The 18,878-nt window shown below is 39.6% G+C and overlaps 3 protein-coding genes across 6 annotated transcripts; all 3 read left to right on the top strand.

The window, feature by feature from the left end:
• The first annotated feature begins 27 nt into the window (after window positions 1-27).
• On the top strand, window positions 28-3,453 carry LOC111606498 (zinc finger protein 300-like). The gene is made up of 2 exons (XM_023327010.1): window positions 28-665; window positions 2,457-3,453. Exons 1-2 carry the CDS (start codon window positions 467-469, stop codon window positions 3,143-3,145), a joined length of 888 nt encoding a protein of 295 aa, XP_023182778.1. The 5' UTR covers window positions 28-466; the 3' UTR covers window positions 3,146-3,453.
• Window positions 3,454-4,889: 1,436 nt separating this feature from the next.
• LOC102231974 (zinc finger protein 2-like) lies at window positions 4,890-7,013 on the top strand. The gene is made up of 2 exons (XM_005811368.3): window positions 4,890-5,252; window positions 5,469-7,013. The coding sequence occupies exons 1-2, from the start codon at window positions 5,054-5,056 to the stop codon at window positions 6,239-6,241; spliced, it is 972 nt and encodes a 323-aa protein (XP_005811425.1). The 5' UTR covers window positions 4,890-5,053; the 3' UTR covers window positions 6,242-7,013.
• Window positions 7,014-7,238: 225 nt separating this feature from the next.
• Window positions 7,239-18,195, top strand: LOC111606493. Of its 4 annotated transcripts, none has more exons than XM_023326994.1 (10): window positions 7,239-7,483; window positions 10,919-12,090; window positions 12,207-12,346; window positions 13,399-13,525; window positions 13,623-13,679; window positions 14,515-14,631; window positions 14,704-14,761; window positions 17,120-17,200; window positions 17,317-17,440; window positions 17,567-18,195. In XM_023326994.1, exons 2-10 carry the CDS (start codon window positions 10,954-10,956, stop codon window positions 17,709-17,711), a joined length of 1,986 nt encoding a protein of 661 aa, XP_023182762.1. In that variant the 5' UTR covers window positions 7,239-7,483; window positions 10,919-10,953; the 3' UTR covers window positions 17,712-18,195. The 4 variants fall into 4 exon arrangements, with proteins under 4 accessions (XP_023182762.1, XP_023182761.1, XP_023182760.1 ...); XM_023326993.1 differs by having other exon boundaries at window positions 12,204-12,346; XM_023326992.1 differs by having other exon boundaries at window positions 7,242-7,483; window positions 12,180-12,346.
• Window positions 18,196-18,878: the final 683 nt, after the last annotated feature.

Raw genomic sequence — 18,878 nt, 5'->3', positions numbered from 1 at the left:
AGAGAGAGAAAGAAAAGAAGAAGAAAAAAAACCATCATCACAAAAAGCATCCACCATTTTATTTTCTTCCAAGTGACCCTAATAGCTTTCTCCTTTGTACAAGCTCAAAAAATGACAAAAAGAAAGAAAGAAGAAACCAGGTCGACCTATTCCAGTCTAGTCTATTTCTTAAGTAACTCAAAAGACTATTTCTGATTTGTATAAAAACCAAACGGCATCACAGAAAGCCGTCATAGTCCTCCTGAGCAACAAGGGGCGCTACAGAACTACATTTTTTAATATATATATATTTATTTATTTTATAAGCCAGTATGAAAAGACAAAAGATTAATTAAATTACTTTGATTCGGTTAGACGGGGAACTCATTTTCGGTTCAAAGGGACTAGTTTCTTGTTCATTTCCCCTCCCTGCGGCATCCTTCTTGTTTGCTGGCTGTGTGTTTTTTCCCCCCCGGGTGGTTCCGTCATGTCGGGGATGCAGCAGCTCAGGCTGCTGGTCAGCGAGCGGCTAACGGCGGCTGCAGAGGAAATCTTCGGGCTCGTTGAGAGGACAATCACGGAGTACCAGGAGGAGGTGGTCCGCTCCAAGAGAGAAATCATCCAGCTGAGGCAGCAGATCGAGCAGCTGACCGTCTTACAGCCCCGAGTGTCTTTGTTCAAAGGAGGTTGGTAGCGACGCCGTCGAAGCAGCCTTCCAGCTGTTGCTAAGTAACCGAGAGGGGAAAAATAAGTAGAAGAAGAAGAAACGACCACTTTGCGGCCATATGAGCAACATCCGCAGTAATTAAGTTTAAGAAAATGGGCTGTAAAACATAGCTAAACAGTTAAACTGTATCAAGAAGCACATAGAAATTTTACTGAACTTTTACACTTGTAGGTCAGTATCTATCATCTATCTATCTATCTATCTATCTATCTATCTATCTATCTATCTATCTATCTATCTATCTATCTATCTATCTATCTATCTATCTATCTATCTATCTATCTATCTATCTATCTATCTATCTATCTATCTCTTGCAAATAAGCTTTAGAGGGGGCCTATTCTGTAAAATTCACATTTTGCTGGTTTCGTTTTTATACTTCCATCTGGGTCTCTACTGCATCTACAAATAGCCCAAGCGCTTAAAAAAAACATCCAGCTGTATATATACAGCTATATATATATATATATATATATATATATATATATATATATATATATATATATATATATATATATATATATATATATATATATATATATATATAGCTGTATATATACAGCTATATATATATATATATATAAATTGCAATAAATATTTTCGGTGGTCTGGAAAGCTAACTGTTTCAGAATCCTCCTGATTGTTGAGTTTCACTGCTAGTAACCTAGCAGTTACCTAGCAACCCAAGCGGAGCTCCAGCACACTTGGTCAGCTAGTTTTATGTTTTTTACAATGGCTGCTGGAAATCAAGTGTTTTGCTGTTGACGTATCATCCGGAAACCACTTGGTGCATTCTTGTTGGACGTGCAAGAGGCTCCACTTCTGCTTTTCAAAAATGTATAGTTGTATATTTGCGCATCTGCCAGTGTAAATGTTAAAATGCGAGGTTTGGCCAGCAGCAGCAGCTGATTATTTGGATTTAAAGTGACAATAGTCCCTAAAAGAGCTCATTCTGAAAGGAGCTCAAAAAAGGCAGTACTGTGCAGATTCAAATCTTGTCATCTAAGAATGACTTTGTGCAAAAAAAAAAATTAATAAACAAGTTTTGTACAGCCTGTAGACCTCTTCTAACATGTCCAAGGAAGCATTATAGATCACCATTAAGTTGGTGCTAAACATATTTTCCATTAGGCTCATATTTCTATATTAAAATATATTTTTTTATTAGTCCAATATAACATTCAAATCTAAAATGTCATCTTGTCATTAGCTGCTAGCAGGGCTGGGTGACATGGACTTAGAATGTTGGCACAATATTTTACGGTACTATTGTGATAGCAATTAAAATAACAATAAAAACTATTTATCACGACTTTCTAAGATAACTGTATGTCTGTGACTGCAAGGAGCAGCATTCATAGCGCCATGGACACTGTTCTTGAAAAACATACCTATCAGAAATAAGCCTCTTCAAATTTATGAATGTACAGATATTTATTATTGTTCTTGTGAACAAAGCAGTGGAGACAATAGTTAAAGTAACAGTTTAGTAAATGCGTTTTAACATGAACTGAAACTGATTGAGACAATGAAACAAGCTTTGCATCATGATAGGATTTTGTTTTTTATTACGATAGCCGATTTAAACGATGCAGTAAAAGCCAACTCCTAGCTGTAAGTGGAAAATCATCACAATTAACACAAACAAAGGCTTTAAAGCTTACGTCTGTGTGTAGTTAATATGCATAATGTGTTTTACTTTGCGAATTGGTACATATAGTCCCTCATCTGCATGTTTTCTGTCTCCTAGATGTCGAGTCAGTGTCAGAGAACCAAAGCCAGCCCCCAGCAGAGGAACAAAAGGAAGGTGGAGACCATCAGCAGGTTAAAGAGGAGCAGCTGGACGTCTGCATCATCCCAGACGTGGACACCGATTCTTCTGACGACATAAAAGTTTCTCCTTTCGCATCAGAGACGACCCCTCACGTCGACCCCCAGCTGTTACCAAGCGTCAGCTCCATAACCGTGACTCTGAACAGCGGCGACGAGGGAAAATGGATTCGGAATTTTGGCGGGGGCTCGTCGCATTCCGGTCCAAGTCGCGGCCTCGTTTCCCTCGTGCAGCCGGAGCACGTCCTGGACAGCAAGTCCTGCCGTCTCTGCGGCGCGTCCTTCATCAGGGACTGCGACCTGATCAGGCACGTGGACGAGTCCCACGCGGGGCAGAAGGCCTTCAAGTGCTTCGAGTGTCACAAGGAGTTTGCCCGGAAAGACAGCTTGACTTTGCATCTGAGGGTCCACACGGGCGAGAAGCCGCACAGGTGTCCCTTCTGCGGGAAGTTCTTCACCCAGACCTCAAACCTCAGGGTTCACATGAGGAAGCACACGGGCGAGAAGCCATACTTCTGCAGCTCGTGTGGCAAAATGGTGGCGCACTCGTATCACCTGAAAACATGCTCCAGGCGGTCCTCAGTCACGATGGACGTTAGTGGACATTAGAGGTCTTCTAACTGAATCCTGGGTGGTAAAGAAAAACTTACACTGCAAACTTGAGTTTGCACAGAAAAGCCTTGGAATCACGTTGTATTATGGAAGCTCTCTTCTGATCAGATACAGATGCTATAGATGCAGACTATTTATTATTTTTATATATTATTATTTGTGTTATTATTATTGTCATAGACGTCTTTTGGAATCACATGAAACTTTTTTAACCCATGAAGCTTAATGTTTAACTCTTCAAGTTTGATTTGAGTAGTTCTACCCCTGCTTATTGGGATGTACCTGTCAATAAAGAACAACTGTGAGATTTAGTACATATTGAGTCTTTTTTTTTGGGATAGTTTATTATTTGGCCCCTGAACTGTGTTTATTTTATGTCCGATTGTACTGAGCTCTTAAATGCAATCACCTTTTTTCAGGTATAGTAGTTACCTTTAGCACTTTGGAAAATGATGAGTTTAGAGAACAAAAACATGCAGTACTGCAAAAGGACATTAGCATCCTTTTGCTAATGTCTTGGATATTCAGGCTAAGGGCTACAGCTAACTTTAGCAGCAACTTTTCACTAACATTTGGGGTTGCTGGCCAAATGCTACAGCTTTTCCAGGAATTCTTTTTGGTAAAGTTTCATGAATTTAGGCTAAAAGTCACAACTAACTTTTGCAGTAATCCTTCGCTAGCGTTTCGAGGGTGCTGGCTAAACGTTACAGCTAACTTTTGCAGTAACTTTACACTGACATTTAGTTGTCTCAAGGTAACAACTAACTTTTGCGGTAGTATATTGCTAACATTCGGGGGATGTTTAAAAGCTATGGGTTACTTTTGCAGTGTCAGTCTTCAGATTTATATAATATGCTAACTTAAATTATGCTACTGTGATTCAAGGACAGTAGCATAAATTGGAAGAATAAATTGGAAATTAACAAATGTTTGTCAGAAATTTAATTCAATAATGAAAACTCTTATTGTATACAGATTCATTATACACCCCCTGATATACTTCAACCATAATTCCTGCTCATTCTGATTGCTATGGCTTCATGCTTCCATCTGCTGTAAGCTTTACACAAAAGGTGATTTCAGTTTTCAGAAGGGCGTGGCGTGTGATCAGATTGCCAAAAGTACCAATTTCTGCGTCAAAAGTCGTATCACTCATATGACCAGTTCCTTTTAAATTAACCTAAGAAAATAAAATTGGGGCGCCTATAAGATGTAAGCAAGACCGAAATTCACACAAGTAAGATATCACGGACATCTTGAAGTGTCCAAACTTTGAAAGCTCTTGGGATCACAAAAATAAAAAAAGGAAACTTTTGGTGCATTTTTTTTATTTTATCTGATCAACAATGAACTAAACCATTTAAATGTTTTTTTTTAAATAGAACAAAACAGTATGATTTTTGCTGAAAACCGATCTGTAAATCACAGTTTCTGCATTTCTGGGTGGACTGTTTTCTTATTGGAGGAGAAAGATTTACTTATGAGAAACACATAGGTCAATGTTTGCAGTTCTAGTTACTCCAAAAATAAGATGAATGTAAAAACTGTGTTAATAAATGGAAATATATTTTTGCACCTAATATCTTACTTTTTAAAAACACGTTATATTCTTGTAAAAAAAAAAAAAGTTTCCCTAATAGACCATATACAAGTTTTACATTTTGAAATGAATTAAGCTCGTTTCAAACTATTTAAGTACTCCTAAACTACAGGGGGCGCTGTGGATGGATGTATTTTACTTTTACAGGCGAGCAGGGGGAGGAGGGAACAAGTCACGGTGCTGTCATTTAATTAGATTATGGCTGTGCTTTTTGGACTGCAGTGATTGTATCTTTGTTTGACAGTCCGGGCGGCATCCTTCTTGTTTGCTGGCTGTGTGTTTTTTCCCCCCCGGGTGGTTCCGTCATGTCGGGGATGCAGCAGCTCAGGCTGCTGGTCAGCGAGCGGCTAACGGCGGCTGCAGAGGAAATCTTCGGGCTCGTTGAGAGGACAATCACGGAGTACCAGGAGGAGGTGGTCCGCTCCAAGAGAGAAATCATCCAGCTGAGGCAGCAGATCGAGCAGCTGACCGTCTTACAGCCCCGAGTGTCTTTGTTCAAAGGAGGTTGGTAGCGACGCCGTCGTTACTTAGCTGTTGCTAAGTAACTGTGATGTATGTGATGCAGCTAGTGGTAAATGTATCTGTCGATTTATGTTCTTGCTTCACAAGAACTTTGTGGGCATTTGCTAACCATAATTGCCAATAAATACACAAAACTCTTTCTGCAGCATTTCTGCTCTGACGTTTGACATTTATTGTGTGTATTTTGTCTCCAATCAGTGCCAGAGAGTCAAATTCAGCTTCCAGTTGAGCAACAGAAGGTTAAAGAGGAGCAGCTGGATGTCTGCATCAGCCCTGACCCGGATCCTGATTCCTCAGAGGGCGTGAAAGTTTTTCCGTACGAGTCGCAGACTACCCCTCGCGGCGACCCCGAGCTGCTACCAACCGTCAGCTCCATAACCGTGACTCTGAACAGCGACGACGTGCACAACGAGTGGAATGAGAATCCCGGCTCAGATTTGGCTTACTTCGGCCAAAGTCACAGGGACGCTTCCTTTCTGCAGCAGGAACAAATCCTGGATAAGAAGTCCTGCCGTCTCTGCGGCGTGTACTTCATCAGAGACTGCAACCTGATGAGGCACATGGAGGAGGCCCACGCCGGACACAAGGCCTTCAAATGCCTCGAGTGCCACAAGGAGTTCGCCCGGAGGGACAGCCTGGCTTTGCACATGAGGGTCCACACGGGCGAGAAGCCGCACAGATGCCCCTTCTGCGAGAAGACCTTCACCCAGACCTCCAACCTCAGGGTTCACATGAGGAAGCACACGGGCGAGAAGCCGTACTACTGCGACACCTGCGGCAAAATGGTGGCGCACTCGTATCACCTGAAGATATGCTCCAGACAGACCTCATACACGGCAGACATCACCGGGGAGAGGGCGTTTCGCTGCTTCCGGTGTGGCAAAAAGTTCCACACGATTTCAGACCTGAACGTGCACATGAAGATCCACGAGGCGCGAAAATCGCACGCGCTCGTGCAGGTTTTCTCCTAATCTGCCGTTTCGCTCTTTATTATGTCAAGACGTTGTTTAGAATTGTGAATGCAAATGATTTTTTTTTTTTTTCACACATTAAAACAATAAAAATTGGTGTACAGGATCACATACAGAAGCTTGGTGTGTTTTAGGTCCTTTTACTTCCTGCTGTTATGTCTCTGTAATTAAATTGAGAACGATGAACGAAAAACCTCTGCGATGAACGATGAACGAAAAACCTCTGCCGTATCATTGGTTATATTGGCAATTGTTTTAGTTACCCTTTAGATTTAAGTTGAGATTCTGGAAATGAACGTTTTTTTCCAGCTTGTGATGTTGAAAACGTTATATATAAATAAATTGAAGAAAACAAAATTAAATGTATTTTGAAATTACAGGTACAAAATGTCTTGCACAAGTAATGCAGTGTCTTTTTCGACATAGCATAGCTAAAAAAACGGTTTAACCTCTTTATTTCACTTTGATTATGACACTTTCTAATAAAGAAAATATCTTTTTTTCCCTTTCTAAATATTGTTAATATTAGGATATTTTAATCCAACAGAGTGAACAGGATCACGCTGATTAGACATGAGGTTATTCAGTTTTTATGGAATTTTGTTCCATATAGGTGGAAACCGCAAAAATGATGAAACACTGAGTTCCTTTATTTCAATGCTAAAAACCTGTATTTGTTTAACGAATAGCAAATGAAACATCATAAACTATAGTCTGTCTTTCAACATGTCATTACTCATTACTTTACCACTGTAATGTTGCATTATTTTTTTTTTTTGCTTTATAATTGTTTTATTTTGATTCTAAACATGTAAAGCACTTTAAAACGCCTTGAATTACTGAAGATGTGCTATACAAATAAAACTGTCTTACCAAATTTGGCCAGCAGGAGGTAGTATTTCACCGAGGCAACCTGAACGTCACCATAGATTGTCTATTTTAAAGAGGTAGCACGATGCTAGGATCGGAAAATTTCAGTACACTACAAAATTGCCTCTATTTGTTTTGGAAAGTTTGAGTTACCTTTTGCCCCATGTACTGCGCATTTTTTAAATTGGGGATCTATAACCGACAGTCCCAATCCTAGATGTTTCTATTGCTCGTTTCCTGAGTCAGCGAGGATGCACTGACATATGGAGAGCAGTGAGACCTCTTTCTCTGTCCTGCATTCCAGTTTCCACCTCATTCCCGTGCAGAATAACGCTGAGAGATGATGGAGGAAGAGGGTTGCGATTCTGACAGGCAAGCAAAATTAATTGTTGCTGGTAAACTCAAAAGCTGCACCGACTAAAATGTACTAACTTTTAGTTGTAGAGAGATAAGGTTTTATAACATGGCGGCTGATAAGTTACAACAGAAACCGGGTACTGGTGGTAAAGCTAGCTAATCTGCTGCGATGGGAACAACAATAATGAGCTAATGGGGTCAGATTTCTGATTAAAACACAATTAATTGTCAGTGTAAGATTACACTGACTTGCCACTTCTCTCTCTGTTTTTACTTTGCAGTGTTAGTTTTCACTTCGTGTTTGCATGACTTCAACATTTGTCTGTTTTTGTCACCTGTCTGCTCTGTTCACCATGAAGACTGGGGGGGGGGGGGGAGGACAAGGTAGGAACCGCAGAGGTTGTTTTCTCTTTTCTGACAACAAACCCGGAGAGCTGCGCTAACCAGTGGCATTAAAACACCAACGAGGGATGTAGGATGATGTAGGATGCCATTCAAATGACGAAACAGTCGTTAAACGCGTGTTTAGATTAAAGGACGATATAATAAAGCCGTTAATCCGGTACCGCGGAGGAGCTGCTGCTGAACTCTGAGGCGGATTATCTTTCCTGTGTATCGGTTTACTGGCCTCTCTCTCTCTCTGTCTCTCTCTCTGTTTTTTTTTTTTTTTTGTTTGTTTTTTTTCCACGAACGCGACTGACCTAAAGTCATGGACGTTACACATAAATGTAAAACTGACTTTTAGGGAAACTCAGAAAGACAACTTCCGCAAAATATGAACTGTCAGCAGAGTCTCAACAACAAAAATCAGTCTGCGTGTTTACTCCATATGAATCTACACAGACTCATTCAAAAAAAAAAAAAAAAAAAAAATAGAATATTAAACATTTTAAATAGATTCATTATACTCGGACGATTTTTCACTTACAGATGACTTTTAAAATTAGTCATCTGTAAGTGACTTTTTAAAACTGGTTTGGTGTTTTATGTTACAGATTAAAAAAAAAAATCCTATTGTTAAAAACAGAAACGTGGACTTCATGAACAGTATGCTTAATACTTCCTTAAAGTACTTTTAACATGACTCACTGGGACATAAACTCTGTTTTGTTGTACATGACTGTAAATATTTCTCATAAAGAAACTGCTTTACAGATAATTATATTTTATGATAGTATTATCAAACCTCTTGATAACAGTATCGTATTATGAGAGTCTTTGCATATAGTCTGAGTATGTTGGAATGTGAATATGTATTTAGCCCCCTTCTCCCTAAATAAAATAAAATTCAATTCAATACATTTTATTTACATAGGGCTAGTTCACAACAAATGTCATCTCAAGGCAATCTGCAAAAAAAAGCATTAATTTAAATATTACATGCATTCCAATTTATCCTAGTTATCAAACTGTATTCTCAATTGATTAGTCAAAGTAGTTTGAAAAGTTTCTAAGTAAGGAAACCCAGGTTGCATTGAGACATTGACTTGCAGCATTGACTCCTCCTGCATGAGCAATCCCAATCAAGAAGTCCAGTCAATAGAAGGTAAACATACAGCCAGCAGTACAGTGGGATAATCAAAGCAAATTCTTGTGTCTAAACAGACTCAGAATCAGTGAGAAGACTTCAAATTTTCTATTTTCAGAGCCTTCCCACTCGATCTGACTGAGCTTGAGCTTCTTTGCAAAGCATATATCAACCATCAACAGTAAGCAAGATGATTAGTTTATGTCCGGTTGGCCCTGTTTTCTGTCCTGAGGTCACTGTTGAAATCACAAACACTCTGATTTGTCTGGTAGGAGCTGTTTTCTACCCTGTGCTGCACTAATCATGTCCTAAGTGGTTAAACACAACACAGACAATCCATAGATCCTTTGTTCACTAGAAGTACTAGGTTTTCGATTTCTCCCCAGACTTACTGAAACAGTGCCAAAAGAACCAACGACTCTTGATGGCTCTGATGGCTCAAATTAGCATCCATTCTTCAATTGTAAATGTGGTCGTTGACCTTCAGGCCAGAAGGTAGGAGTGTGAATAGTCCATGTTGGGGGTGGGTATCTATGATACCAGCAGGAGATCAGATCTCCTGCTGGTAATGCTGGTAATGCTGGTAGGTAATGCTCTTCAGTCTAGTTTTGAAGCATACATGAAGCGTTTTTGGAGAGATGTGACCTTTTGCAGCTGATGTTGTGCTGCATTATCCAGTCGAAGTCTAAGTCTAAGGAACAATTGTGCAACTGTGAGATGCGTTGAGGCCATTACCAGGGTACTTAAGGGTACTTACAATCCTTCAGGTTATTTGGACTATCTCTAGACTGCATAGGAGTGTTGTCTACGTGGACTAACTCCAGCACTTCTAAACCACTGACCGAGCATCGGTCTTCAAATAAAGTCCAAATCGGATCATTCCATCTTTGTGCTTAAGTTTTGTCACAAGGTGTATTTTTTTAATTTGAGGTTTATTAGTTCTGTGTTTTTTTGTTTCATATTTTATAGTGTTTCAACTTCTTTGAAAAGAGTCCTTTATCATATGTAAAAAAAAATATATTTTTTTAAAGCCATCAAATGAGTGCTAGAAATCCTCAAATGTTTGGATTTCAACTAGGTGTTTTCAAAGTTTTCAAAGGGCTTTGCATTCAAACTGCACAGTTTTGTAATAAAGTTGGGGGTGGGAGGATGTCATGGAGAAACGTTTGATTAAAAACCTAAATTTGGAAACCGTCATTTACTCTTGATACCAGATATTTTTTATACACATAATAAAAAGTCATCTGACCAATTTTACCGCAAGTTAAATCAGAGTAAATTTCTGGTGTTAGGGCTGTTAGAATTACCAAAGTAATTTTTTGTGAGGCATAAAATTTTGTTATATTTTAGTTGACCTTGTCCCTGCTGTAGAATGTCACAGGCAGCGGAGACATCACTAAATGACATATTATAAATGATATATACTAGTGAATAGAAACTGTGTAGTTTATTTGTATTGTTTTTATCTCCAAAGTGTGGTGCTGAAAATTTGTGAAAACTAATTTTTGAGTTTTAAACTGTATGAACTCGGTTTAAAACACTTGCTTACTATGGATTTTGTAGTGTTACAGCTTCTCAGTGTGGTTTTTGTTTGTTGTCGTTATTAAAGTGATAAAACCCAATTAAAAAGGGCTAGATTAACAATCTTGGGGGTCCTGCTTTCTGAAACCACAAGACAAACTTTCTTGTGATTTCAGAACGCTTCTGAAATCACAAAATTTCAGAAACAAGATTTCAGGATGCTTTGTTGAGCATCCTGAACAAAGCTTCAAGACACTTTGTTGTAAAGCAAGAGTTATTTCATCACCAGCACTAAATAGGTTTATAACTAAAGTTTTACCCCAAGCTTAATATAATTTTAAAAAATACTCTTAAAGGATTGTGACTCTACTTTTTTTTGTTTTCCTCACCTGCCTTGCCAGACGCATGAGGCCTTTGGGTCCTGCTAGACAAACGTATGGAGCCTGATGTAATGCCCCCGCCTTCTTACTCCCCCCCTCCGCTGGATGATGACGGTGATGATGGGGTGGGGTCAGAGGAGGATGAATTTGGGGATTTCTCTATAGGGGGCGTTTGCTCCCCGCTCGGTCATGCCGACTTCACAGAGTCAGCTACCCATCAGTCGGATGGTCACCTGGTTGAACAAACGCAACGCACTCCGTCTGAGGAAACTGGGAGCCGCGATCCTGAATCTTCTTTGCACTACTCGAATGGACGGGCAGGAGAAGACCTACAGCCCGGGGCACAGGCCACTTCTGTGGAGGACACGGGGTTTGCTGATTTCGCTATGTTCACAGAGCAGGCAGGACACCCCTGGTGTTGTGGCTTCACGGAGCAGTGGGACGGCAGAGTGGACAAACGCGAATGTGTTTCCGGGCAGGAGGTTGTCATGGAGTCGGAGCCTAGATCCCAGCACGCATGCAAGGCAAATGGAGGTATCTGCGTTGAGGGCGAGCACTGTGAGAAAAGAGATGCAGCACTTGTGCACCCGCCTCAGGACCACAGTCAGCCTCAGGGAGACAAAGGAAATGTTTGTTTAAGATCAGCTGAGGAAGGGCAAAACGTTGGGAAAACTCTGGATCTCTTTGTGGCAGAGCCTGCTTCCGACAGGGTGTCTTGTCATGACAATTGGTCATCAGAGGAACCAAATGTTTCATCCCTTACATCTCAGTGTGGCCAGTCTGATTGGGACCAGACTGATGATGAGGTGGAAGACTGTGGATATTCTGACGCTGTCGTCAGCGGCGCTGTGGAGAACCTCGGCCCGTCTGAGTTGAATGCGCCTCACTGTGATGCCACTCAGGAAACCTCAGCTACCTCCTGCCCAGAGAAACATACATACTTCGCCGACGCTAATGCCTTGCGTCACAGGGAACCTGTTGAGACAGCTGACACGGGAGCAGAGAGTCTGGGAAACCTTCCACCCAGTGACAGCTTTGCGGATTTCTGCTCAGCGCCCACCCAGGACGATGAAGAGAGACCAACGTGGGCGGACTTCACAGACCAAAGCGGACTGACGGAGGGAAGACCGTCGACACAGCGCAGTGAGCCGGTCGATGAACAGGATGGAGTAACAAGAATGACTAGCTGTCAGGTAGAAAACAGATCTCTGAAATAGAATCCCAACTTTGTTACCGTTCATCAGCACCTTTTTTTTTTTCTTTTTGCATCCTAATTGTTCAGGATTCCCTGTCCTGCCATGTCCAGCAGCTCCTCCAGTCCAGCTTCCCAAAGGTCTGTGTCCCAGCTGTTGAAGGTGAGGAGGACCTGCCCAACCTCGGTGCTTTACTTCACATCCAGCAGCCTCCAGAGACGGAGGAGGAGATCCCAGAACTCAGCCGTTCTCTGAGGTAACGACAAATGACTCAGCTGCTGTGTCCAGACTACAGAGTTAGAAAAGACATTTATAATTATAATGACATTTCTGAATGGGTTACAAATCTACAAAATCTGATAAGAGTCTACATTGCTTCTGGCACCTGAAATATAAAAGTTTGAGTTTCTCACGAGTGCTAGTAGCTAGGCCTGCTTGATTATCCAACTATTTTTTTTCCAATTATGACATCTGAGTTTGAAAAGCACTTTATTTCTTCAGGGTGACCTGAATACCTTAAAAGGTCTTAAATTTGTGTGTCTAAAATTAAAGCCTTAAAATGTCTTGAATTCATAAAAAAAAGTTACCTTTTAATACTAACTACGTTAATCAGGTTTGTTGTGACAGGACTGTTTGAAGTAGTTCTTTGGCTTCTGGTAAAAGCTGCTATTCTACTGTTGCAAGCTAGCTAGCTTTTTGCCTCTATTATGGACACAAACCCAGGTTCACGGTTTGTGCTTGATTGTTATGCCATTCCCCAAAGTAATAGTTGTTTTTTTGTCTTAAATTTTATTCAAAGGTGAAAGTAGAATGTGGCAAAAATTATTTAATCCGTAATTTTTGGGGGGCAACTATGATGTTTGTTGCCAGAACCGTCAAAATGCAAGTTTGGTTGCCCATAGAGATACCAATTAGTTAGTATAAAGCATTATACCTTATAGGCTTGTTTGAATCAGATTTGCTTCTCAAATCTGGTCTTCAGGATAGACTTTTGCATGTCATTTGCAAAGTTCTGATTCTCCAAACCGGTTTTGAAATGCTTTCCTAAGTAACATGATAGCCTTTGATGATGACACACCTTTAAAAAAATCTAATTATTTTACTTAAAGTGGCATGAAGCTTTCATTATACCTTTGTGTTGTTTAGATTTGCAGTCTCTGTGGTTTCACACTGCCGTTTTTGGTTAAGCACACATTGGATCTGGACTTGCCAGTCGTGAGCTGGGTGTGTATCCAGTCAGATTGTCTAAGTTACACAAGTAACCATTTTTGCTGGTTTTTTTTGTGTTTCTCTCCCAACTCCTCCCAGGATTCAGCGGCTGATGTTCAGCCTATCTGAGGACATGCACTGCTCACTTGGTCTCCAGTTTAAGTGGGGAGGTTCTCACAGTAACACCTCACTGCTCAGGTGCCTTGGTGTGGACACTAGGAACATTGTAAGTTCATTTCCAGAGGGATATTTTATTTAACTGTGTCCTAACAACCTGAGCCAGCATATGTGAGGGATTGTTTTGTGTTTTTGTCCCCTGAAAGGTTTTTATTGGCACAAAGAAGCAGGCGGTGACTGTGCCAGCGTACGCCTCTTCCCTGGTGAGTCCTCAGACTTTTTATGTGTGATGATGATGATAAACTTGGTTCGCACTAATTATTGTGTTGTTGCTAAATTTAACACGCTAATATTACCTAGTGCCGATTAATCGAATTACCCATTTATACCTAAAAGCCTCTCTCCCGCTGAGGGTTACCTGGTTCGCAGCAGCGTGTTACACGGTCTTGTACTGCGGTCAACCATGCAAACTCGCAAATGCAAGCGAAAAGTTGAGCGAGGAGAGTCAAACTGGTGTGCTCATCGGCGAATTTGGATAAAACCAAGGTAGTATGCATGTATTGCAGCGAGGAGTCGTCCTTCCACTGAAGCACAATTTATAGTTAACATGTTTAAATGACGGTTTTACACAAAATGACTTCCTTTAAACCTGCCTGAATATGAAAACCTATGAAACTGAGAATATTCAGACATGTTTCATTTTAGACAATGAAACTCTTTTTTTTGTTTTTTTTTGTTTGGAAAACGTGCATACAGTGGCGGTTTTTCACATGAGCAGCTGCTTTCTAATGTCCAGGACGGCATTAGAAACCCAAGAACTAAATAAAATATATCTTATCTGTCAGCTGTCCCCTGAAAGAGTTTTCTACTACTTGCATGCATGAGTGGAGTAAGTTTCCCTTAGTTGCTGTCGAGTACCATGACGATACCTTTCATTCTAATCGGCTGGAGTGCGGTAGAACCGGCTTTGCGTTGCGTATTTATATTTCAAGCTTACAAAGTTAAGCATAGTGATTAATCACAGCGCTACAGTGTGATTAACTTAATCTGTTGACCACACTATTTAAAATGTAACTAGGTCTCTTAATATTTCATCAGGGAATGCTGGACCCCACCAAAGACCCTTCGCCGGCTGTGTGCTCTCCAGGACGCACGGCCGTCGCGGCACCCTCAGGGCCCCCGGAAACACAGAAACCCTCGACTAGTTCGGCGCAGGTGGCGTTTGCGAGACCAGCACGACAATAAACGCGTTAAAGCCGAAACACTGATATCAGTTTGTCTGAGCAGGAGCTTCCTTCGAACCAGCCGGACTGGAGCTGTAGAGGCCTTAGCAGCTCCCAGGAGGGTACGTCCCCTTGCCTCACCCCTCACCCCTAGTAGGCTACCAGCCACGCCTGATGGCTGCTGCTATAAAGCCAAAAAGTGTCTCACTTCCTCTGCTTCTGTCGTTTTTTTATTAAAATCTTTTTCCTCTTTCTTCACTCAGCTGGTTAGCGCTGAAATCATGTTGATAAGAAGAAAATCTACTTCTTCTGTTGTCTACTTTACCTCCTGTGACCTTTTGGAGTGTTTATCTCAGTATTTATCAGTCCCATTGTGATGAGGAAAAGATGAATATATTACTATTTAGTGCATATAAACTGCAAAGACACAAAATCTTACCAAGTAAGTTTTGTGTCGTTTCTAGTGGAAATATTTTAGTACACTTGGAGAAGTACAACACAAACTTCCACGTAACCTTTCAGCAAGACATAGGAGCTTGTTTTAAGTCAGTAATTCCTTAATATTTATGAAAAAGTACTAGTTTCATTGGCAGATTATTTCATTTATAACAAGACATTTTCCCCATGTTGGAAGTGAAATAATCTGCCAATAGAACTATCACTTTTTCCAACAATATCAAGGAATTACTGACTCAACACAAGCTCCTATTTCTTGCTGAAAAGTTACTTGTAAGTTAGCTTAGTCTTGTTTCAAGTGTTCTAAAATATTTGCATTAGAAACTACACAAAAATTACTTGGTAATATTTTGTGTCTTTGCAGTGCACCTGCTAACTTAAAACTCAGTTGTTGTTGTTTTTCTGCAAAGGTGTCAATGTCATCTGGTTGTCACCTTTTATTTGACGTAAAAAGGTTTCTACTTCAAAAAAAACAACAAAAAAACATTTCCATATTATTTTTCTTTTTTGCCTCACACGGCCTTGATGGTTCCCTGAGCTTTGGAAAAGCTTTACAGATAAAATATAAACAACACACACATCAGCTCAGGTCATCAGCTCATCTTTGCTCAGGGATATTTTATTAAATCTGCTCAACTTTGATTTGTTCAACTTTTTAGGGGTAAAGAAAAATCTAAAATTGTCATGAAACTGGACATTATTGTAGCATATTTTTAAGCAAAGTTCATGAAAAGAAAATTAAAATCTCCATTGCAAAATACCTTTAGCTCCAGCAAATTTTAACGCATTTGTTTTTTTTTCTCATAGACAATTTTGAATATTATGTCTCCTTTTCCTTCTGCGCTTCTTTGTGTTGACTTTTCATACGACATCCATCACAAACATTAGTTTGTGGTTTCAGCGTTACTAAATGTAAAAATCTTCAGAGGGTATGCACTGTAAATGAAATGTGCCTGTGCTGCAGTACTTAAAATATTAACTACCAGCATAACTAGACTGAATGTTTCCCAACATGCACAGGGAAGCTAACTAATGTAAATACACCTATATTACCTTCAGAAACTCACCTGATCAGCATGTTTTTCCTCCTCAAATGAAAACGACAGCAACTCTGATTCAAATGAGCTCGTCTCACTGATCATTTTTGAAATGTTAACATCCGCATTTTCTGAAATGCTAGCATTCTTTATTAAAATGGAGAATTTTAAATGTTCCCCACACCAAAAAAAAAAGAAAAGAAAAAAGACAATTTCCTCTGACCTGTAGAGGGCGGTATGATCTCAAAAAACAACTTTAATTCGAAAATAAATCAAACCTCATTGCAACAAATGTAAATAAAGCTTTAAAACCTGCATCCTCAATCCAGCTGCAACGTTCTACTGGTTTTGGTCATTTTTCTTTTATTATTTAAGCACCTTAACATTTCTCACAAGCCGGACTCCTCGTTTTGTGGCTTGTAATACAATCATTTTAATAATTTCTGTTGTTTTTCATTGCCGATAAAAAATTGTTTCTGCTCCAAAGATACGGCAGAATTTTTTATTGATGAGTTGTAACTTGTGCCAGCAGTTTTTTTTTTCTACCTTAGACTTTTTTTTAATTATTCCGTTTTATTGCTCAAATTGAGACGTGCTCTGCATAAAAGACTGTTGGGAAAATCCTTGTAAATACTGAAATAAATCAGTTGATCCTCCCTGTTTGGTCTTCTCCTCATACCTTTGACAACTGTTAAAATTTTACAACTTTGCTCTCTGGTTTGAACGCAAAGTTGAGATTTGTTTTTGTATGTTTTTTTTAAAAAAAAAAAAGAAAAGTTTTTAATGGTTGTTTTATGAAGATGACATAGTTCTTTACAAACACAGCCAGAGAGAAACTGCATCTCCTTTAAGTTGCTCTTTCTTTTTGGATAAAAACTAAATAAATTGCATTTAGAGGACGTTTTAAAAACCAAATAGTGAGGTTAAATAGAGACTGAAACCCAGCATCAGTTCTCATTTCCATTCAATTTCTCCTATTGATATCAGTCCGCTCCTCATTCAACCTTGATTATTTTGGGTCTGAGGACGAGAGCAGATCCAGCAGCCGAGCCAGCAGCCCTCCTCCAGGTCAGCACACAGACGTTGGTGAAATTTTCTGTCAACATTGTTGATTTATGCTCCTGTAATTCTCTTGAAGCTTTTGTCCCCTTTTATGTGTTTGCTGCGCACATCTGCGCCTGAAGGTGTCGACCGTGAGCTGTATAAATTAATCATAAGCAAACTGGAAGATGACAATAAAACCAGTCAGATAGAAGATACTCTGAACCGCCTGATGTCGGCAGCAGAGAGCACGAGCATTTCCACCAGGTCTGTCAGCAAAAAATGTTCAGATGCTACACTTTTTTTGTGTGTTTTATTAAGCCTACAAAACCACTTACAGAAGCCAGCTATTAGTGTTTAAATTTGTTTATTTGTGTTTCTGTCGTTGACCAGGAAGCCTTCAGCCCAAGAAGAGCTGAGTGGAGAAGCTGGCAGAATGATTTCTGAACTTCCTGACTTGTCCTTCATGCAGGCCAAAGTTCTGATGTTCCCTGTCTTTCTCACACCCGAAGCTCACAGTTCCCCAAAACTACTTTAGCTACTCAGCAGCCACTGACAATTCACTTGTTTGAAAAGACAAATAACGAACAAAATATACATGTGTACAGTACATGAGCTGATGTAGATTTTAAGAAGTACAATCTGAGATGCCGCCTACTGGCCTAATTTGTTTGGTCACGGATCGTCATGTTTTGATCAAACTACGCCACCTACTGGCTATTTAATGTATCTTATTCAAAATGGAAGGCAATCAAAACTATTAACTGTCTTAAGGTTCAGTCTTTGGATTTTATTGCGGTATTAACCGACATGTATTTACTTTAGGTATTGTATAATGTTGTATTCTTTGAATATTTGGAGTATGCATATGTTTATTTTAAATACAAATGTGTCAGACTAAACATATGTAAACTTAGAAGTAGCAAATTATAGGTTGGCTTTTGCTCACATGTTATAGAGAATGTACTTTATGGATCAACTGAGAAGTCCTGAAGATGGGAAGTTGCATTTATGTACATTTTGGTGACAGTTAAAAAAATTGTAATGTTTTTGTTGTTGTTGTTGTACTTAAATGTTTTGAATTATCATAAAAACTTATATCTGATATCAATTTATTACATATTAATATTTGATATTGATTCAAAAAGGTCTCCAAGCCCTATGTGAAAACAAAATTTCTATCATTTAAATTCACTACCTAGGCCTAAGTACTGACAAAACCTGTAGAATCAAAAAATCGTTTAAGTAGTCTCACAGTGAGAAGTGGGATAAAATATCTCATAAAGCAACACACAAGGTCACAATCTAAAAATATTCAAGAACAGATGAGAAACAAAGTCACAGACTGAGGGACTTCAGTGAATCACAGAAGTTCATATCTTGGCAGAATGATGAGTCACAGGTGATGAGGCAAAGTAATATTGTAAGCTGTCTGAACCAACATCATTTTGCTTAGTAAGAGTCACTTCCATGGCAACATATGACAGTGTGACCTCAAAGAGAAGGAGAAAGCAACAAGTAGCAGTACTTAAAAAACAAAACACAAACTTCTTTTTTTTTGGTAAACGTGAACATAAGTGGCTTCTAAAGTGATACTAATGCAACTCATGTAAAAACATTTAAATATTAGATGGAACAAATGCACGGTTTTATTAATGATTTCTTGGCATTTGCTGGCCTCCATAGTTGCGACTGTGAATCAGAG

Source organism: Xiphophorus maculatus, chromosome 22 (assembly GCF_002775205.1).
Source record: "Xiphophorus maculatus strain JP 163 A chromosome 22, X_maculatus-5.0-male, whole genome shotgun sequence".
NCBI lineage: Eukaryota > Metazoa > Chordata > Actinopteri > Cyprinodontiformes > Poeciliidae > Xiphophorus > Xiphophorus maculatus.
Note: the sequence above shows the minus strand (reverse complement) of the source record. Positions and strands in the feature narration are given on the sequence as shown.